This window comes from Sapajus apella, unplaced genomic scaffold (genome assembly GCF_009761245.1).
Source record: "Sapajus apella isolate SASKATOON/1434 unplaced genomic scaffold, GSC_monkey_1.0 scaffold14, whole genome shotgun sequence".
NCBI lineage: Eukaryota > Metazoa > Chordata > Mammalia > Primates > Cebidae > Sapajus > Sapajus apella.
The window spans coordinates 26,307,003-26,328,931 of NW_022436954.1; the positions used below are offsets into that span (position 1 = coordinate 26,307,003).

Sequence of the window (21,929 nt, forward strand, 5' to 3'; positions counted from 1 at the left end):
CTCCCTCCCTGCTGTGGCCCTTGGCAACCCTCCACCCCACACCCTGCGGCCTCCTTCACCTGTTCCAGGCTGAGCTGGAGCTCAGCTGCAGAGTCTGCCGAGTTGCTTGGAATCGGGGAAGGTCGCTGAGCACGGGGGAGCTCATGAAGCGCGGTCTAGGCCTGCGGAAGGAGCCCATCTTGTGGAACTCGATGGGCAGAATGGGAGCGAAGCCACGGGTCATAAGTCCTGGTGGCAGTTCAGCTTCACCTCTAGGATGGGAAGGTTCCGAATGCCCTCGGAAAGGGCTTCTCCTGGGGCTACCTTCACGCTCTCAGGTTTTCTTAAAACCACAAAGGTAGCCAACACCTGAAAAGAGAGGGCAGCTTTTATTGAGAACTCCTGGCCTGAGAACACCTATTACAGGAAGCTGGCTGGGACTTTCCAGCCTAACTACCCACAAAACAATGGCGGGATCTAGAAGGTTCCCATTCACAAGTTTATACCGGTCTCTTTTTGGTTGTAACAGTGTGGCCACCCTCAAATGGGAAGACAGTGACAATGGGGCCAGGCTAAGGCAGAAAAATGATTTCTAAGCAGTGCTAGACCCTGGTTCCAATATGCACCCATCAGTGGGGGCACCGCCTGGGTCCTGTGGTCCATGATGTTGTGCAGTAAGAGGTGGATTTTTAAAAAATGTCTCAAGGAGGACACAAGATCTCCTCATCCTGGCATTGATGACCTTCCATGATACACCCTTACCATGGCAGTCTACGCATATTGCTCAGTTTTCCTCAAAGTATCAGTGTCTCGTCACTCAGGCAAATCTCACCCTCCCTTACCTGTTCCTTCCCTCATTTTATCAGGACACACTCATTGAGTGTTTGCTGTTTAATAACCACTGTGACTTGTAGAACATCCAAAGATTTCTAAGACCAAATACCTGACTTCAGGGGATTCAGTCTATGGAGAAGATAACTGTCTTTTCAAGTATTCACTCATGCGATAAATATTTATTGAGCAGCTACTATGCACAGGCACTGGGAGATATAAGATGGCTCCAGAGGCCATGGTGCCCTGCTCCATGGAGCTTGCAACCAGCAGGCACTGCTGTGTGCCATGCATAGTCCTTCCCCCACGCTTTTGCTCGTACCAACTGCTCCTCCTGCCCAGAATTCTCTTCCTTTTCCTCTCTGCTTATTTAAACCTACTAACCCTGCAGGGTTAGGTTCAAGAACACTGTCCCGTTGTAGCAGTTCTTGGGAAGACTTCATGGCTTCATGGTTAAAGGCAGTGGCTGCAGGTTTGAGTCTGAACTTGGCCACTCCCAAGTTGTATGACTTTGGACACGCTGAGTCTAAAGTCCTCAGCTGTTACTAATGCCCATTTTCCAGGACTGGTGAGAGACGAAATGAGACCAAGTGACATGCCCGGTAGCATGGCAGAGCCAAGGGCCTCAAGGACTGGCTATTTCCATTCAGATGAATTTCTGTCTTTCCTCAGTACCTTTGGACCCATAATTTCAGTCTCTAAGTCTTTAGTGACTCTGAAGTCTGAATGAATGACTTAAAAAGTGAGTTTTAGAGAATTCAGCAGAGTGAAGGACAGAAGGAAACACCATGAATCTCACAGCCACTTTTTACTTGGGGGTTTACTAGGTTTAGTCTGGAAGTATTTTCACTGCCATCTCTTACCAGCTAACTCTGTTATGTCCCAAAAACTAATGAGGCAAGAAAAAGATATTCTAGCCTTAAGTCAACCTTCAGGCTGCCAGGGGAGAACGTTTTGCAGCTCCAGCTGGTTAGCATTTGAAGAAGGGGGAACTGAAGTCTCACTTCCGAATCAGACATGCTGCTGTGGTCAGAAGAGTGAGTTAGGCCACTCAGATGGGCACAGAGGTAAGCCACCGAGAGGGCACGGGAGGTATCAGCAGCAGTCTGCAGGCAACAGGCACAGGAACAACAAGGAACTTGTAATACAAAGAGGTGGAAAAGAAATGGCTTGTCCTGTCTCTTAACATTTTCTTTCTTTCTTTTTTTTTTTTTTTTTTTTTTTTTTGAGACAGAGTTTTGCTCTGTCACCCAGGCTGGAGTGCAGTGGCACGATCTTGGCTCACTGCAACCTCCACCTCCCAGGTTCAAGCAATTCCCTTGCCTCAGCCTCCTTTTGGACCTGTAATTTCAGTCTCTTAGTTTTTAGTGACTCTGAAGTCTAAATGAATGACTTAAAAAGTGAGTTTTAGAGAATTCACGAGAGTGAAGGACAGAAGGAAACAGCACGTAGTTGGGATTACAGGCGCCTGCCATCACGCCTGGATAATTTTTGTATTTTTTTTTTAGTAGAGATGGGGTTTCACCATCTTGGCCAGGCTGATCTTGAACTCCTGACCTTGTGATCCACCCACCTCAGCCCCCCAAAGTGCTGGTATTACAGGCGTGACCCACTGTGCCTGACTTAACGTTTTTTTATCTTTTTTTTTTTTTTTAATGGAAAGCAGACTTATGTCCTGTTTTCTTGTATGGTCTTTGCTGCTCACCCCATGCTCAGAATTTTAAGTTTTGTTAAACTTTATCAACAGGCCTGTTAAGCTTCAGAAGGCCTCGGCAGCTTCATAAATGCCACTGCAACTTTGAAAGATCTACACAAATCAATAAATGAGGTGAAGAAGAAATAAAGCTACAGAAGGTCCTTCCGCATCCTTAAACTGGCTAGCTTTGGGGGTTTAACTTGCCCAGTAAAGGTCACACTACTAAGACAGGATCCATTTCACTGCCCTTCTTCAAATGGGCCTGCTAAGTGCAATTCACCTGTGTAATTACAGGATATTAACTCCCTTTATGAGGATCTTAAACTTGAGGTAATGGAGCTGCCCTTCATTCCATGGCACTGGTACGAGGAAGTAGAAAAGAGAACAGAATGGGTCGTTTCAGGTGTTTACCCACCACCTTCCTGCCAAAACACCCACTTCTCCAGGAGGCTGTGAGACACTGAGGATGACAGGCTGGCTCCTGTCCCCCTTGACTTCTCAGTTAGTGTCCCCAGGCCTCCTAGTCCAGCAAAGTACCTGGGCAACCGTTCTTAAATGAGGGTTATTTTCAGCCAAAAACTATGACTGTGGCTCTGGCAGCCTCAGATAAACTGCAGAGTCACACACGAGTTGCCACTGACTCATTTTTCTCCTCCCAAATCCGCCACTCTCAGTCCTTACAGGTGAAGAGAATGTGAAGCTGTCTTTGTCTCCACCATTCCTACTTTGGGGCAGAGCCAAGAGACCTCCCCAGAGTACCACAGGGAGGAAGGAGGAGGCTGTTAGGAGCATTGACAAGAGTGGCCTAAAGGGAAACGCTGATACACCGTGGGTTCACCTGCTACAGCCCTGACCCCGCAGACACAGGCCTGTCCTGACCTAAATGTGACAAGTCAGAAAATGACAGAACAGACGGGGCCTTGGAGTGGGGACAATCCAGGCCCCATTTACAAGTGGCAAAGGTACAACAAAGAAGCAAAGAAACTCTTCCAAGGTCCTCAAGGCAAGAAGAGAGGCAGGACTGGTGAGAGCTGTCCTTCGACGCCTGATTGACCGTGTTCCCCAGCTCCCACCTAGGCCATTCTGCAAACCTGAAGACAGGCATTGGGCTTTATTCACCTCTGTATTCTCAAGTCTAAACTCACTGGTTGAAGGAAAAGATGAGAATTAAGAAGGCATCGGCTAGGCTGGGTGCAGTGGCTCATGCCTGTAATCCCAGCACTTTGAGAAGCCGAGGCAGGCGGATCACCTGAGGTCAGGAGTTCAAGAACAGACTGGCCAACATGGCAAAACCCTGTCTCTACTAAACGTACAAAAATTAGCCGGGCATAGTGGTGCATGCCTGTAGTCCCACCTACTCATGAGGCTGAGGCAGAGGAATTGCTTGAACCCAAGAGGCAGGAATTGCAGTAAACTGAGATCACACCACTGCACTCCAGCCTGGGTGACAGAGTGAGGCTTCTCTCTCTCTCTCAAAAAAAAAAAAAAAAAAAAAAGGAGGCATTGGCTACCTGGCTGACATGAACCCAGGCATTGTCACAATACATAAACTTACTCAACTCTCACAAAATACCACTTGAACAACAGAGAAGTTAAGTAACCTACCCAAAGTCACACAGCTAATGAGGGACTGGTGCCTCATTCCCAGCCCATTCCTGCTTTTCCATGCTACCAAACTCAGCCAGAAAACCAGAATTGAAGCTACCAACTTAGGAACTAAATTTCTTATCAAAAGTTTAATCTCATGCCCCTGAGATAAATAAACTGGCATGAGGAGCTCTGTGACCACATTTCATGGGGCAAGAGGATGGTGAGAAAGGATGGAAGGAGAAAGCACAGCTGCCTTAGTTAGATACATACTCCCTACTAGCTGTGTGGCCTTGATCAAGTTACTTGACCTCTCTGAGCCTTAAATTCCTCCCACATGAAATAACCCTGAGTGACTACCTCAGGGTTGGAGGAGGATTAAATGAGTAAATATTTGTCAAGCACTCAAAAGCGTACCTGACAAATAAGTGCTACGTAAGAGCTCGTTAAATAAATAAAATCACATTGTGGTAGTTGTTTCTAAATTGCCAAGCCATGATAGCAGTGGGGATACAACGACAGCCCCCTCTGCTTCTGGTGACCTCAGTAGCATCGGAAATACTCCACTGAGGAGCAGGCACGGAGCCCACATCCTGGTCACAGGGCACTCACGCTTGCCTCCTTAGGTCTTTGATAACTCATGATGTTATTTACTGACCCTTCACCTCTGTGTAGCAATTCCTTAGTTTGAAAGTGTTTTTCCACACATGGTTGTGGTTCTAAGTCTTACCTCAGTCCTGTAAGGCAGGTGGAGCAGACAGTCTGTCACAAATTAGGAAACTGAGGCCTGAGCAGGTGCCTGACTTGGCCAAAGCTAGAAAGCTGTCAGGTGAGGGACCCAGCCCCAGCTGGAAGCCTCCCAGCCTCACGCCTGGCTCACTGTTGTGCCTGCCAGGAGATTCCTTTTTCCCTATATAATTTCAAAACATTTTCATTATGAAACATACTTTAAAAGTTCATACACACACATTTTAAATAATAATAAGCCAGGCACAGTGGCTCACTCCTATAATCCCAGCACTTTGGGAGGCTGAGGCAGGATGATTGCTTGAGTCCAGGAGGTCGAGACCAGCCTGGGCAATGTAGTGAGACCCTGTCTCTACAAAAAAGAAAAATAAATTATTCAGGCACGGTAGCGTTTGCCCATATTCTTAGCTACTCAAGAGGTTAAGGCAGGAGGATCACTTGAGTCCAGGAGTTTGAGGTTACAGTGAGCTCTGATCATGTCACTGCATTCCACCCTGGGCAACAGAGCAAAACCCTGCTTCTATTTTAAAAAACTAGTAAGTAATGATAATAAACTAGTACCTACTTAAGAAATAGAAGGTTACCTTGGAAACTCTATGTGCCCTATTTTTCTGATAATAGCATACTTGGTATATAAGCATTCACATAATTCTATAACATACAAAGTGAAAGGCCTCTTTCTAGCCACTTAGCATAGAGCAGATCTATCATGCAGAACTTTGAGATGACAGAAATATTCTATATTTGTGCTGTCCAATATGGTAGCCACTAGCCATATATGGCTACTGAGAACTTGAAATGTGGCTAGTGCAACTGAGGAACTCAATTTTAATTTTATTTAATTTTTAATAGCTGTATACACGTGCACATACACATTCTAATTAATATTCTAATAAGAATGAGTAATGTTTTTCTTACTTTTTTTTTTTTTTGAGACGGAGTCTCGCTCTGTCACCCAGGCTGGAGCACAGTGGTATGATCTTGGCTCACTGCAACCTCCACCTTCCAGGTTCAAGTGATTCTCCTGCCTCAGCCTCTTTTGTAGCTGCGATTACAGACATGCACCACCACGCCCAGCTAATTTTTGTATTTTTAGTAGAGACAGGGTTTCAACACCTTGGTCAGGCTGGTCTTGAACTCCTGAAGTCATAATCCACCCATCTCGGCCTCCCAAAGTGTTGGGATTACAAGTGTGAGCCACTGTGCCTGGCCCTCTTCCCTTTTAATAATACGTCATGGCCATCTTCCCACATCACTGCATATTGATCTACTTTATTATGTTAATATAGCTTGACTATTCCATTTAGGAGGTATTACATTTTATTTAACCAATCCCCTATGGGTAAATATTTAAGGAGTTTCCCCTTTTCTGGTTGCTGTAAAGAATGAGCATATCTGTGGGTCTTAGGGACAACATGACCATGACCCTACAAGGGTGCCTTCTCATCAGAGGAACTTCTGAATCAAAAGGCCAAAAAATTCTTAGTTATCACTCTAACAACCACCCGCACCACAGCCTAGAAATAGCATTGCAGAAAAGATATTGTGAAGCGTAATGTTTATAGCTCTGAAGGATGTACAGCCACAGGTGTCTATCACTTGGGGCTTGGGGGGAAGATAAACCCTAAAATCAGTGATCACTCTGCCATTCCCTCACTGTGGTAGGCAGAAAAACATCTCCCCACCCTCCACAAAGATACATTCACTTGTCACCAAAACCTGTGAATATTACCTTATATGGCAAAAGAGGAGATTCAGGTAAGAATCTTGAGAAGAGAAGCTGGTCCTGGATTATCCAGGTGGGCCATAAATGAAATCACACGTGTCCTTACAAAGGTGATGCACAAGGTACTAGAGACGGAAGAGGAGAATGTAAGGGTTATTGCCGAGTTTAAAATGAGGAAACTGAGGCCAGTATAAGAAAATGAAATGCCAATTTATTTAGCTCCTGGGCGAGGTTCCACGGTCCCGAGGAAAGGGGCCAGGGAAGTCGCACCAACTTCCTGGGGCGTGGGGTTTTTATGGCTAGGAGGAGCAAGCAACAGCTGGGTGCTCTGATTGACTCCAGGGGAGCGGGATGGAGACGGGGCGGGTTTTCCGGTGGGAGAACCGGCGAGGAGCCTTGCATCAGCTGGAGCCTTCCAGGGGAGCCATGCGGCGGAGCTAGGTGCCAAGTGCAGAGGTGGGCGTGTCCCGACGAGGCAACCGGCCTTACACAGAAGACACAGACACACGTAGAGAAGAAGGTGTTGTGAAGACAGAGGCAGAGACCGGAGTGATGCAGCCACGGGAGCTGACGAGAAAAGAAACAGATTCTTCCCTAGAGGGAGTACAGCCCTGCTCCACCTTAATTCTGCACTTTAGCCTCTAGGACCGTGACAGAATAAATTTCTGGTGTTTGAAGCCGTGAAAGCTGTGGTCATTTGTTATAGCAGCCGCAAGAAACTAATAAACTCACTGTGTGACCATGGACACCTCTGAGCCGCAGCTTCTACATCTGAAAAATGGGAATAGAAGAGTTACCTTGGAGAGTTGTAATGACTAGAAAGATTTTCTATGAAGTACTTTGCATGGTTCCTGGAACTGTACAGGTGCTAGACACAGGTGCAGTGGAGGTTGAGAGAAAAGGCACCTGAATCAGGCTGGTGTCATCACTTCCTGTAGGGCATTGAGCAGGTAATTTAGGATTTGCAAGCAATTGGATGAGATGACTCAAGTAGGGTTTAGAATACTCCTTGAACACAGTAAGTGCTTGATAAATGCTACCTATGGTTTCTTTTATGGCCTCCATTACTAATACCCCTGTATTAGCCTGTTCAAACTACTACAAAACAAAGCAAAACAAAACACCCTGCATGGCTTACACAACAGAAATTAATTTATTTTCTTACAGTTCTGGAGGCTAGAAGTCCAAGATCAAAGTGTCAACAGGATTGATTTCTTTTGAGGTTTCTCTCCTTGATTTACAGATGGTTGCCTCGTAGCCATGCCCTCACATGATCTTTTCTCTGTGTACTCATGCCCTTGATGTTTCTCTTTATGTCCAAATTGCCTCTTCTAGGACACACATGCAAAAATGGAAAGACATTCCACGTTCACGGAATGAAAGAATCAATATTGTTAAAATGTCTGTACTATCTAAGGCAATCTATAGATTGAATGCACCACAACCAAAACACTAATGACATTCTTCACAGAAATGGAAAAAAAAATTCTAAAATTTATATGGAAGCACAAAAGACCCAGAATAGGCAAAGTCTTCCAGAGCAAAAAGAACAAAACTGGAGGAATCACATTACCTAACTTCAAGTTATACTACAGAGCTGTAGTAACTAAAACAGCATGGTACTGGCGTAAAAACAGACATACAGACTAATGGAGAAGAATAGAGAACCCAGAAACAAATCCATACATTTATAGTGAACTCATTTTTGACCAAGGTGCCAAGAACATACATTGAGGAAAGGATAGCTTCTTCAATAAATGGTGCTGGGAAAACTGGATATTCATATGCAGAAGCATGAAACTAGACCTCTGTCTTATATATAAAAATCAAATCAAAATAGGTTGAAGACTTAAACCTAAGACCGTATACTATGAAACTACTAAAAGAAAGCATTAGGGAAACTCTCCAGGACATTGGACTGGGCAAAGATTTCTTGAGTAATACACCTCAAGCCCAGGAAACCAAAGCAAAAATGAGCAAATTAGATCGCATTGAGTTAAAAAGTTTCTGTACAGCAGAAGATACAAATCAACAAAGTGAAGAGACAATCCATAGAATGGGAGAAAATATTTGCAAACTATCCTTCTGATAAGGAATTAATAACCAGAACATATAAGCTCAAACAATGCTTTAGGAAGGAAATATAATAATCTGATTTGAAAATGGGCAAAATATCTGAATAGGCATTTCTCAAAAGAAGACCTATAAATGGCAAACAGGTATATGAAAAGATGTGCAACATCATTTGATGTGGTTTCATTCTGTGTCTCCACCCAAATCTCATGTTGATTTATAATCCCTGCCTGGCGCAGTGGCACATGCCTGTAGTCCCAGCTACTCAGGAGGCTGAGGTGGGAGGATTGCTTGAGCCCAGGAGTTCTGGGCTATAGTGCATTATGCCAATTGGGTGTCCGCACTAAGTTCGGCATCAATATGGTGACCTTCCAGGAGTGGGGGACCACCAGGTTGCCTAAGGAGGGGTGAACTGGCCCAGGTTGGAAACGGAGCAGGTCAAAACTCCCATGCTGATCAGTAGTGGGATCGCACCTGTGAATAGCCACTGCACTCCAGCCTGGGCAACATAGCGAGACCCTGTCTCTTAAAAACTAACTAACTAAATAAATAAATAATAAATAATTTAAAAAAGAATTATAATCCCCATGTGTCAGGAGAGCAAACTGGTGGGAGGTGATTGGATCATGGGGCAGCTTCCTCCATGCTGTTCTCATGAAAGTGAGTGAGTTCTCACGAGATCTGATGGTTTTAGATCATCAGAGTGTGGCGATTCCCCCATCGCTCTCTCTCTCTTCTGCCCACCATGCTTCCCCTTTATCTTCCACCATAATTGTAAGTTTCCTGAGGCTTCCATAGCCATGAAGAACTGTGAGTCAATTAAAACCCTTTTCTTTATAAATTACCCAGTCTCAGGTAGTTCTTTACAGCAGTGTGAAAATGGACTAATACATCATTGATCATCAGAGAAATGCAAATCAAAACTACAATGACATATCATCTCACCCCAATTAAAATGGCTTTTATACAAAAGACAGGCAACAGCAAATGCTGGTGAGGATGTGAAGAAAAGGAAGCCTTCATATACTGTTGGTGGGAATGTAAATTAGTGCAACCACTATAGAGAACAGTTTGGCGGTTCCTCAAAAAAGAAAAAATAGAGCTACCATATGATTCAGCAATCTCACTGCTGATTACATACCCAAAATAAAGGAAATCAGAATACGAAAGAGATTTCTGCAATCCCATGTTTACTGAAGCACTATTCACAATAGCCAAGATCTCTCTGCAATCTAAGTGTCCATCAACAAGATGAATGGTTAAAGAAAATGTGGTATATATACACAATGGAGTATTATTCATCCATAAAAAAAGAATGAGATCCTGTTATTTGCATCAACAAGGATGGAACTGGATATCATTATGTTAAGTGAAATAAGCCAGGCACAGAACGACAAACTTCACATGTTCTCCTTTACTTGTGGTAGCAATTAAAATGATTGAACTCATGGAGATAGGAAAATAATGGTTACTAGAGACTGGGAAGGGGTAGTGGTGGTGGGAGGGAGGGGGAATGTCAAATGAGTACAAAAATATAGTTAGATAAAATTAACAAGACCTTGTATGTGACAGCACAATAGGGTGACTATAGTCAACTCTATTTTAAAATAACTGAGAGTATAATTGGAATGTTTGTAACACAAAGAATTGAAGTGATGGATACCCCACTTACCCTGATGTGATTATTACGCATTGAATGGCTGTATCAAAATATCTCATGTGCCCCATAAATACAAACACTAAGTACTCACAAAAATTAAAAATTAAAAGAAATGTTCTATATCCAATGTTTCTGAGTTAGAGAAACTAGAATTTTGGTCCATATTTCTTTCTGAAGGACCAATGTCATTTGCATTTAGAAAAATTCCTTTCAAAAGCAACTTAAAAGTTTTGATGCTGAAAAGATTCACTTCAGTTATCTGGAAAGCCCAGGCCCTGGGTCCAGGAGATTCGGAGGTGGTGACAGGGTTACTGGAAGGTATCACTGGTCTTGTTAACACTCACCTCACATGGGTTTCTTCAAAAACTTCCATGGTGTGTTTCTTGGAGAAAAAGGATGTGTCATCTCAGTTTCTTCTCACAGCTGCCACAGCCAGGGCATGGAGATGGGGCACAGCCCTGCCTGCTGGGGCCGTGGGTAGAGGAGGATGCTCCACTTAGTGGAAAATGCAAATGAATTCCACTAGGGCTCCAACCTTTGACTCTGAAAAGGGAAGTAGAATCATGGCCCAACAACTTAAAATAAAGAAGTGGGTGGCTTATAATAACTCTGAGGCTTCCAGGAAAAAGCCATTCTGAGTGTAAATAACGAAGAAGTCGAAGAAAACAGCCATGCCATCTGATGTGACTGCCTGGAAAACGAGGAGACACTAGTTCCCAGGGAAACAAGAGAGATGGCCTCTTTTACACATAACCCTCAGAAGCTTCTGCAGTCAGAAAGCCCAGCATGCAAATCCTTCCCTGGGCCATGAACACAGGAATGACCCAGTGTCCTTCCACACCACCAGGATTTAGATAATGATCAGTCCAACTCAACTGAGCCATTCTCTCATTGCAGTCAGATGGTCTTTCTAATGACAAGCTTGATGATCATGATAGCACCATTTACTGACTGCCAACTGTGTGGCAGGCCGTTAACATGTATTATCTCAGAATTTTAAAAATGAGCTTAGAGGGCCTTGGCTTTTAGTGAAATAGAACAGAAAATATCAGAATGCATCACATTTGGGGAAAACAAATGTATTCATGTTTACTGGATTAAAATGCATCATGTATTTCATACATCATATGGCGCTCGAAACTACATGAAAGCACCTGCTTGTTTGGAAGCATCTGTGTCTGACCTGACATGCACCAGGAGGTACATGCTATTACCGGCCCCAGCTTACAGAGAAGCAAATGGAGGAGCTGAGTGTTTAACTTGTCTAAGGTCACACAGCTTATGAGAAAGGATGCTGGGACTAGAACCCAACAGTCCATAGCCCACAACGGTATGTCACTTTTTGCTGCAATGCCTTCAGATGGTCCCCACAAGTCTTAGAATAAATTCACAAACTCCATCCTGGCAGCCTCACTTCTCACCACTCTGCAGTTCCCCTCGCTGGCATTCCTTCATGTCTTCCACCTGCACCTGCTCTGCCCCGCCCCAGGATTGTTCCGTGTGCTGTGGCTTCTATGTGAAATATTTCCCATCCAATTGTCCAGATTCGAACCTGCACCCCTTTTATAGCCCACCTTCACTTGTTCAGATCCATCCTCCTTTCTCCTTACCCCGATTAGTTTCCATTACCCCAGAGAGCACCCTCCCCACCTCCTTTGTAGTCTTGTCATAATCTGTCTGAATAAATAACTACAGAACTATTTGTTATGGCTTCGTGAGGTCCATAAGGGCAGGCACTATGTCATGTTCTCAGGTACATCCTCAGGGCTTAGCACAGGGCTGAGTGAAACAGGAATTCCATAGATATTATGTGAATGAGTAAATGAGCCGCCTGTGTGTGAGGCATCATTGCTGAGATACAGGAATCATAAGCAGGTGTCGGCTCAGAACACCAACATTTAAAATTGCATGGGCGTTTTGGGAGACCAAGGAGGGTGGATCATCTGACGTCAGGAGTTCGAGATCAGCCTGGCCAACATGACGAAACCCCGTCTCTACTAAAAATACAAAAATTAGCCAGATGTGGTGGCAGATGCCTGTAATCCCAGCTACTCAGGAGGCTGAGGCAGGAGAATTGCTTGAACCCGGGAGGCAGAAATTGCAGTGAGCCAAGATGGTGCCATTGCTTTCCGGCCTGGGTGACAAGAGTGAACCTAGTCTCAAAAACAAACAAACAAAAAAATTACATGGGCTTCACCATGTGTAAACAACATGGTACTGAAATCTGACTAACTTGGCTTCAAATCCAGCCTCTACAGCTTATTAGCTGGGTGACTTGCCTACATTCCTCGTATGTTCTGAATTTCAGTGTCTTTGTCTGTCAAATGGTTGTAATGCTTATGTACATGTTGCTAAGATGAAAATGAGATAACCTAGATCATAGCTTGACGCTGAGTAGGGGCCCAAAAAGCTATAATGAGTATTAGTATTTATATACAACATTGCCTTCTTCACAAAACCCTCTTAGGCTTCAGAAGCTGATGGGTGGTGGGGTTGGGGGAGACAGGCACTCATACACATCACTGGAGGGAGAGCAGTCTGAATTAACTGCTGCGGAGGGAAATGTGACAAGATCTACCAAAGTGGCAAGGACCATACCCTCTGACCCAGCAATTCTATTTCCAAGAATTGTATTCAAGTCATGTCAAGTGGCTTATGTAACATGAGTTTTTGCCGCCGCCTTCTTTATAACAGCAATGAGTTGGAAATAACCTGAGTGCTCACCAACAGGAAAGTGGCCATATGTAAACTATGGTGTCCCATTTACTAGAACAGGACACAGCTCTAAGAAAGAGCCGACCTTGAATGAAAGAAAGGTTAAACACAGAGCCACGTGTATATTATGCTACCATCTATGTAAAAAAGATAAAAAAGAGCATTTACACTTTTCATTGCTTGTGCATAAAATGTCTCTGGAAGGGCAAACCAGCAACAGATAACACTGGTTTCCCCCAGGCGAGGAGCTGGGTAGCAGGGACACAGTAGGGAAGTCCTTCTCTGTAAGCCCTTTTGGACTTTTTGAATTCAGAAACATGAAAATGCATTACTTCTTCAAATAAGTAAGTAGAAAGACAATAGTGACTCCTCTAACCTCCTTTCCCCAAAAGGAAGAGAAAAAATAAAGGTCATATGATTTCTTCAAAGTCACCTAGCAGTTAGGAGGAACTCAGGATTCAGCTTCTGGTCCCAAGCTGGGCTCCAGCAATCACAGTTCATTCATTTGACACAAATTTATTGCTTCAGCACTTATTCCACACTAGGAGTGACCCTGTGCAGGAAAATATGGGCTAGCAAATAAACACTGGTAGGAAAAGTAGATGACACGAAGAACCAGTTTATTTTCTTTTTTTCTCACTGTGCATCGCAAAAGGGCCAGGCTGAGACCAGGTCAGTGAGTGAGGCAGGTGTGGACAGTAAGCTTGTTTCACTACCAGCATTTATCCTGCCTAAAGGAGGCAGCCACTACTCAATCCAACCTGGATTTGCCATCTTAGGATATTCAAGCCCAGTTTTGCCAGATCTGTTTTTTCCCAGAGAAGCCAAAAAATCAAATTTTTAAAAAATGTGAAATCACTGGATTTGCAAGTGTTGGCAACTAATTCACCAGGTCAGCCAGCACTTTGAAGGCCAAAGACGTAGGTTTATGATCTTTATTCTACCCCCATCACAGCTACGACCTCCAGCCTTCTCAGACCTTTGACGCGGCGCCTAAGCCAGGTTTAAGGTAAGTCTGGACTCATCAGTTCCTGTGGCCTTGGGCAAGTCACTTCACTTCTCTGGGTCTGCTGACTCACCAGTTAATTAATAGTTTGGCCCAGCTGATGGCCACAATGATCTTTCACCATCTCTGGCTGTGCATTCGGCCCCTACCCGAGGAGCCATACATACTGGAAGTCTCTGAGAGAGGTGGCAAGGGCTGATACCCTAACACAACATAAACTCAGAACCATCCCTCAGCCAATGTTTGAACTCCCCTCTAGACCATCATCTAATTCACCAGCCTCTTAACTAAGCAGTGTTTTATCTTGTCTTATCTCACTCTCAGCCCATCACTGATTTCTCTATGAAGCTTTATATATGACATACTCCCCTACGTGTTATACACACACCCAGATACAGGGTAAGCCAGCAGCACCCAAGGTATTGCTAAAGGAAACACAGAGAAGGCAGAACCCTTTAAGCCAGCGTAGGAGACTAGATCTGGCCCCATACCTGCTCCTGCGCCAGCCCACTGGATGGAAACCAGGTCACAAGTAGATTTTCAAAAGTGGTGGGGCCATTTGGTCAAATCAATTATCTACCATGACTATTTTATTATCGTTATGACTGCTGATTAGAATAATATTAACTATCATCAGAGGCTGGCCATGATGGTCAGGACTGTGTTAAGCCTCTATTTGCATCTATTACCTCAATTAATTTCTACTCTAAACCAATGAGATAGGTTTCATTAGGCTCATTTTGCAGATGAAGAAACCGAAGCATAGGGATTCACTTTCCCAAAGGCAGAAGACTAGGAAGAGGGACCAAGAGGCAAATCCTGTGTGATTCCAGAGCCTGAACTTCTGACCCCTCTGTTTTAAACAATGCTCATATGTGCCACACTCAGAGCCGAGAGATTAAATGCCACCCATTTCTTCCCTTCATGTACATCACCCATAGCATCCTACCTTAGAGCAAGAGGACTCTGCCCCTCAAGGAAGGGTCTCTGTTTCCTTGTGGCACCCACAGAACAGGCTGCAGGTGCTGTGTTTGTTTACTTGTTCAGTGTCTGATTAGCCCTGACAGCATGGAACCTCTTTAAAGGCAAAAATCTTGCCCAACTTGTTCATTGTTATAACCTGGTGCTTAGCACAGCACGGAGCACATAAAAGGCACCCAATAAATATTTTTATTTATTTTTTACATATTTTTTAATTATTTTTACTTATTTTTTGAGACAAAATCTCGCTCTGTTACCTAGGCTGGAGTGTGGTGGCACAATCACAGCCCACTGCAGCCTTGACCTCCAGGCTCAAGCAATCCTCCCACCTCAGCCTCCTGAGTAGCTAGGACTACAGGTGTGCACCACCATAGTCGGCTAATTTTTTTGTAGAGACAGGTCTTGCTGTGTTGCCCAGGCTAGTCTTGAACTCCTGGCTTCAAGTGATCCTTCTACCTCGGTCTCTCAAAATATTGGGATTACAGGTGTGAGCCACCATGCCTGCCCAAATATTTTTAAATGATGGAATAAAAGGTACACTTCCAAGCCACCAGGAAGAATGGCCTTCCCATTTCTGAGAGATCAGAAAAGTTTTCTTTGCTGCTGACTAAACTTGGGTCCACCTTAGCATTATTGTCCACAGGGACATAGACCTGGACCACATGGTTGGGCAATCCTGAATCTGTTTGCTGGTCAGTAGAGCCTACAGACAGAGCAGAGCAGAAGTGCCTGCTGCATAGCAAAGCATATTTGTTTTTATTAAGCACCAATTTTTGCAACTCTTAGGAGACAAAAGTTGGCCAAGGAATGAACACTGACTCTTAAAAACAAGAAAATGTTAAGGGTCAACTGTGGACTATGGAAAGGGCTCAACAGGAAGCACGAGACAACTTTCTCATGCACTACTGGAAACCGAGTGCAGACACAAGAGTCTGAGAGTCCAAATTTGCATAACAGTAAATTCAAGGCAAACAGGATACATGTTCAAGTGTTTATCTCTGCTTAACAGTGTTCACTAAGTGTCCACAGGATTCAGAAAGCTGACAATTTAGATGCACCTAGAAGTCATTATATCATCACACCATCATCACATTGGCCTGCAAGCCACTGTATAATCAGCAGAAAAATCCCCTTCTGTGGTACAAGTTAAGCAAAGCTGTGGGAAATAACCACACATCTTATTTACTCATCCATAAGCCCACTTTAAGTATCAAGTTTCTTGGAGTACATACTGTCTGGGTGTGGCCCACAAATGTCATCCAAAGTGACTCCACAGTGCCTACCAGACGATAAGCCAAACAGTCTAGACACAAGCAGTAGCTGAGAGACTGACCACTACGTGAGTGAGCAATTACATTTCTGACATGTAACGTATATAAAACCCTGGTGGGTGAAAGAGTAGTCAAAATCTACAGTCTGGCAGCCAACAAGAGTTTTATGTGTGTGAAAATGTGCTCTAAATTAAAATATGCTACTTACTTTTAAAAATTAGCTCCACTCTCTCATTGCAGAAATAAGATACAATTTTCTTTTTCATAAGAAAAGGAGATGAGGCTGGTTGCAGTGCCTCACACCTGTAATTGCAGCACTATGGGAGGCCAACGTGGGAGAATTCCTGAAGGCCAGGAGTTTGAGACCAACCTGGGCAATATAGCCAGATCTCATCTCTACAAAAATAAAAAATGAAAAAAAAAAAAAAAAAGCCAATCATGGTGGTGCACGCCTGTAGTCCTAGCTACTCAGGAGGCTGGGGCAGGAGGATCCCTTGAGCCCAGGAGTTCAAGGCTACAGTGAGCAATAATCAAGCCACTGCACTCCAGCCTGTGTGACAAAGTGAGACACTATCTCAAAAAAAAAAAAAATGAAATGAAAGAAAGAAAAGAAAAGATAAAGGAAAGAAAAGGAGATGAAGGGAAATTTCTTCTCAGGTAGTAAAGCCAGGAATAATGGGCATTGAATAGAGGATCAGAAAACTGATGGAAACACCCACATATGATCATTTCATGGGGGTCATGAGTCTGTCATGACCTGGTCATGAGTCCAGGTCAACCAAACATTAGAGTGTCCACTGGATGCCAGGATCTGAGTAAAGGAAGTAACAGGGGGCAAAGAACAATAAATTATCTGCCTCCAGGGAGCTCAGGGTTTCTAAGGAAATATCCAAAAGTAAAACTATAAATGAAAGCAGACACCAAGGGCTGTAATTGATGATGGACAATTGAGACAAGATTGAGGCAGAAGTGAACTCACATTCTGGAGTTACAAAGCAAAGCCAATGAAAGGTCAGCCGAAAACTCCAGGTTCTCCATTTCCTTGCCCATAACTCTAAAGAATATGGGGCCTGGAGACTGGGAAGGAAATTTTGAGAAGGAAAAACAAGCTTTCATAGGTAAGAACTTTAAACGTTCAAGGTGTTTCCAAGGTCTTATCCATGAGAGACCAGGTATAGGATGAAAATATCACATTTCAACAAATATCTAGGGAGTACCTTCTACACTTGCCACAAAGATGAGCTAGATATGACTCCTACAGTAATATAATAATAAAAGGGAATAGCGATTGGTGCTGATTAAAGTAAAGGACAGGAAGGCCTGACCCTGGGATGGGACACAATGCTTACAGTAGGCCAAAGCAGAATCCATGACAAAGATTAGAGGGCCAGGTGGGGGATGTGGCAAACTAAAGACTGTCCTCGGACTTCCTTTGGTTTATTACAGAAAAGCCGAAAACCTGTGTTCAGATGTCAACCCTCCCAACTTTTAAACACTGGAAAAAATCATCTTATTTTCTTCTTTTCCCCAAAATACAGTGCAAGCCAAACAGTACATGTCTGATGCCAAAGTTTGGCCCATGGGCTGCCAGTTTGAGACCCTCGCATGGGACTGAGTGGAGACAAATGTACACAGCTGGTGACTGTGAGGGCCAAAGGGACGATGAAAAGAGATATTGTGATGGTTGTAAAGCTCAGCCTCAAGAAAAAGAAATTCAGCCCTGGGAAAAATAAATAAAGCAATTGAATGAAGAAAATTAAACTCCAGAGGCCTGTGGTAGGACACTTGCCACTAACATCTGCATAGCACTTTATGGTTGCCAAAGGTCTTCCTCATGTTATCCCATTTGACCCCCAACAATTCTAGGAGGTAGACACTATTGCTATTCCTATTTTAGAAGTGGAGAGTTTCTAGTTCAGAACATTTAAGCAACTTGCCTGTGTGGTCCCACGCCTATGGAGCGATAACACCAGAACTCAAGTGTAGATCTTGTACTTTTTCAGACTGTCAAAGTGAAGAATTCCAAGCCATCTATCACCTTATTTTTAAAGAATATAGCTTCCTGGGCCCTCCCCTGGTTATTTTCATTCACTGGGCCCAACATACCCAAATCTGTACTTTCCAGATATCTTCCAAGTGATTCTGATGTACAACGAGGTTTGATAACACTGGTCTAGACCAGTATCCTCAACCAGGGGCGATTTTGTCCCCCTGCCTGGAGACACTTTCTGATAGTCATAACTATGGAATGAAAGAGTGTTAGGGGCATCTAGTGGGTAGAGGCCAAGCATGCTGCCAAAAATCCTACTATGCACAGGAGAGCCCTCACAACCTAGGCTCTAATGCCCTGCTACTCACACTGTGATCTGGGAATCAACAGAATCAACATTGTCTGGGAGTTTCTTAGACATTCTGGCCCCAGCTCAGACCTACTGAATCAGATTCTGTGGTTTAACAGGAACTCCAGGTGATACACGTGCACTTTCAGAAGCACGGCTCTAGACCATGCTTCCTTGGCCATCAAGGAATTTTAGAACAGAATGGAACCTCACTAGTAAGCCAATGTCATTACTTTGTAAATAGGGAAACTGAGGCCCAAAGTAACTGAGCAACTAGCCATGGTAATACAGCTTGCTCATGGCAGAGCTGAGATCAGGTTCCAGATCTCAATTCCTCAACCTGAATTATCTCCATGATGCCCGTTAGGACCAAAATGGGGGCTCATTCAACAACCCTGCCTCTCTGAACAGTTGATACCAAGCTTAGTGGGGAGCTTTTCTGAGGCCTGAAAGGAATCTCTTGTTCCGTTGGTGAATAATTTTAAAAAAATTATCTCAAACACTACAAAAGAGTAATGTTTACCCACTAATTCAGCCTGTGAGATGTTTTACAAGTAAAGTAGCCACACTGCTCCCATAGTGGTGGTGTCCAGCAGCAAGCATGATGAAACAGAGTTCTCCAGAATGACGGCGGCAGTCGATGTGATTTCCCCAAAGACATCTGGGGAATGATGATGAATGGCAAGCATAAAAGGGTTTACAGCAAGGATTTACGTGGCTGAGGTCACAAGCAGGTTGTGACAGTTTCAGGCAGCTTAGTTCAGTCTGATACAGACACACATCAGAGCCAATGGTAGATTTTCACGCCCTCCCCACCTGCCCCCTACCCTGTCCCACATCCTTGGGAAGAAGGCAAAAACAAATCCTTTCAGCTATTCTTCCAGGCTCAACTTAAGCTAACACATACTCCAGTTCCTAAACAGCTGTAGAAGTCCAATGCAGTCCATTACTTAATCCTAGTATTTGCTGCAAACCCAACTACCGTCAAAGATGCCATCAACAAAACGCGGGATGCAGCCTGTGTCAAAAAGAACCAGCAAAGCTGGACAAAGTCCTGTAATAGGTAAAGTAAGGAGAGAACGGGAAAGTGGAAGCGTTCTGGCATTTGGCAACCAGCTAAAGTGAAACCAGAATATTGATGTGTGGGTGAGGGAAATAAATTTGCACCTCAAAATTGAGGAGAGAAAAAGAAGAATGAAAGCCTTGTGGGTTTAATATGTGAGTAAATAGATAATTCTATGTAACATATAATTCTATGTTAAATAAATAGAACAAATAATAATGACAGGTTGTTTGGAAGGGGTAGATGTCCGTCAGGTCTTCCCATAGGCCACCACGGTCAGACAGGCTTCTATTGCTCTCCCAAAACCCTTCTAGCTGAGCCTAGCTGTGAGCTTCTGTTTTATAATGAAGTTAAAATATAGTGATGCCATTTATTATCCTGCTCCAGAAATGCAATATTTTTTTTTTTGGGGATGGAGTTTCACTCTTGTTACCCAGGCTGTAGTGCAATGGCGCGATCTCGGCTCACCGCAACCTCCGCCTCCTGGGTTCAGGCAATTCTCCTGCCTCAGCCCCCTGAGTAGCTGGAATTACAGGCACGCACCACCATGCCCAGCTAATTTTTTGTATTCTTAGTAGAGACGGGGTTTCACCGTGTTGACCAGGATGGTCTCGATCTCTTGACCTCGTGATCCACCCGCCTCGGCCTCCCAAAGTGCTGGGATTACAGGCTTGAGCCACTGCGCCCGGCCGCAATATTTTTTAAAAGGGGGAGAAAGCAGAGAATGTTCCCTACACATTTGCTCAATATATAAAAGCCTCTAAAGTCTCAGAATATGTTACAGCTGGAAATTTCAGGGAATTAAAAAAAAGTCGGCTTAAATTTAATAGACCGTTTAAATTCTTAGTTGATGGTAATTAGGGAACAAGCAGCATTTCTTTAAACGCTGCTAGACAGAACTTAATCCAATTTAGGTAATCACTAACCTTTGCTTTTTTCTCTCTTTCTCTCTCCCGTACATGAAATCCAACGATTGATCTACAAAGGCCATAAACTGGCAAAGCATAAAAAAAGAACGTTTAAAGAGGGAGACTGGGTGACTGGTACCTGAAAGGGCCAAGTCTAATTAAAATGGAAACAGGTCCTACAGGCTCCCTAATTTATATTGACTATAAAGCCAACACCGGGCAGCAGAAGGCAACAGGAGGGAGGTGAAGACACTTCCTCACTCCTCCCCTCTGGGAACTTCGTCTGGTATGTTCTGCAGTGTGACAGCCATCCTCGCCCGGGTCAATGTTGGTAATTCTCTATATTCACAATATCTACAGGGCCTTGCTTTCCTTCTTCTGAGGCATCACTGTTGTCAGAATTATCCAGACTATCCCTTCAGGCTCCATTGTTTGCACACCTTCTGTCCCCTCATTTTAGAGTCCCTGAACAGCTCCGGCCTTGACTTCTGATCCAGAAACTTCCATGTGAACCACTAGGATTTTCTTGAGAACTTGGGACCCTGGGTTCTCCATGGAAGGCCTTCAAGGGTAGATATCAAAATGCACTAGCCAGGCATGGTGGCTCATGCCTGTAATCCCAGTACTTTGGGAGACCGAGGCGGGCAGATCACCTGAGGTTGGTAGTTCGAGACCAGCCTGACCAACGTGGAAAAACTCTGTCTCTACAAATTTAGCAGAGCGTAGTGGCGCATGCCTGTAATCCTAGCGACTCCAGAGAGTCACTAGGCAGGAGAATTGCTTGAACCCGGGAGGTGGAGTTTGCGGTGAGCCAGATCTCACCATTGCACTCCACCCTGGGCAGCAAGAAGGAAACTCCGTCTTAAAAAAAAAAAAAAATGTACTGAAAAGAGCAAGACACTTGGGTTCATGGCTATGTGACACTGGGAAAGTAACAAGTCTCTCTGAGCCTCTGTTTTCGCATCTGAAAATAGAGAAAATAATCCCTACCTGTCTGGGTTGTTGGCAGGCACATATTTGTGCCATTTCCATAGCTATACCTACCATTACCATAGCTATACCTGGCTCACAGAAGTTGACCAATAAATAACTCAGCTCATTTGTTTTAACTGTACAAGTTTCAAAGTAGACCTTGGATCCCCCAGTACTGACAAAAATGGGAATTAACTGAAGTTCACTTCTGATGCCTCAACACTATCATCCGTCCTCCTCCTTGGCTCCATGTGAGATCTTCCCTTGTAAAACAGCGCCTTCTGCTTATCAGGGTACCACTCTCTTTGTTCCCCAATTCCAAGCCCCGTATTCTGTACAAAATCCATAAAATATTTCATTCCTGTATTTCAGCAA

General features: G+C 44.0%; 1 protein-coding gene across 7 annotated transcripts in view; it reads right to left on the reverse strand.

Annotated features, from left to right (window-relative positions):
- PRR5L (proline rich 5 like) overlaps positions 1–21,929 on the reverse strand; it is an 88,048-nt gene that overhangs the window by 62,882 nt on the left and 3,237 nt on the right. For 3 of the 7 annotated variants that reach the window (XM_032282319.1, XM_032282317.1, XM_032282313.1), the window contains one exon: positions 60–348. In XM_032282319.1, the coding sequence (XP_032138210.1) occupies positions 60–223 (164 nt within the window). In that variant the 5' untranslated portion in view covers positions 224–348. Of the gene's footprint in view, positions 1–59; positions 349–4,823; positions 5,004–7,298; positions 7,898–10,643; positions 10,843–20,600; positions 21,259–21,929 lie in introns of those variants that run through there. The other 4 variants (XM_032282314.1, XM_032282316.1, XM_032282315.1 and 1 more) reach the window with 4 other exon arrangements.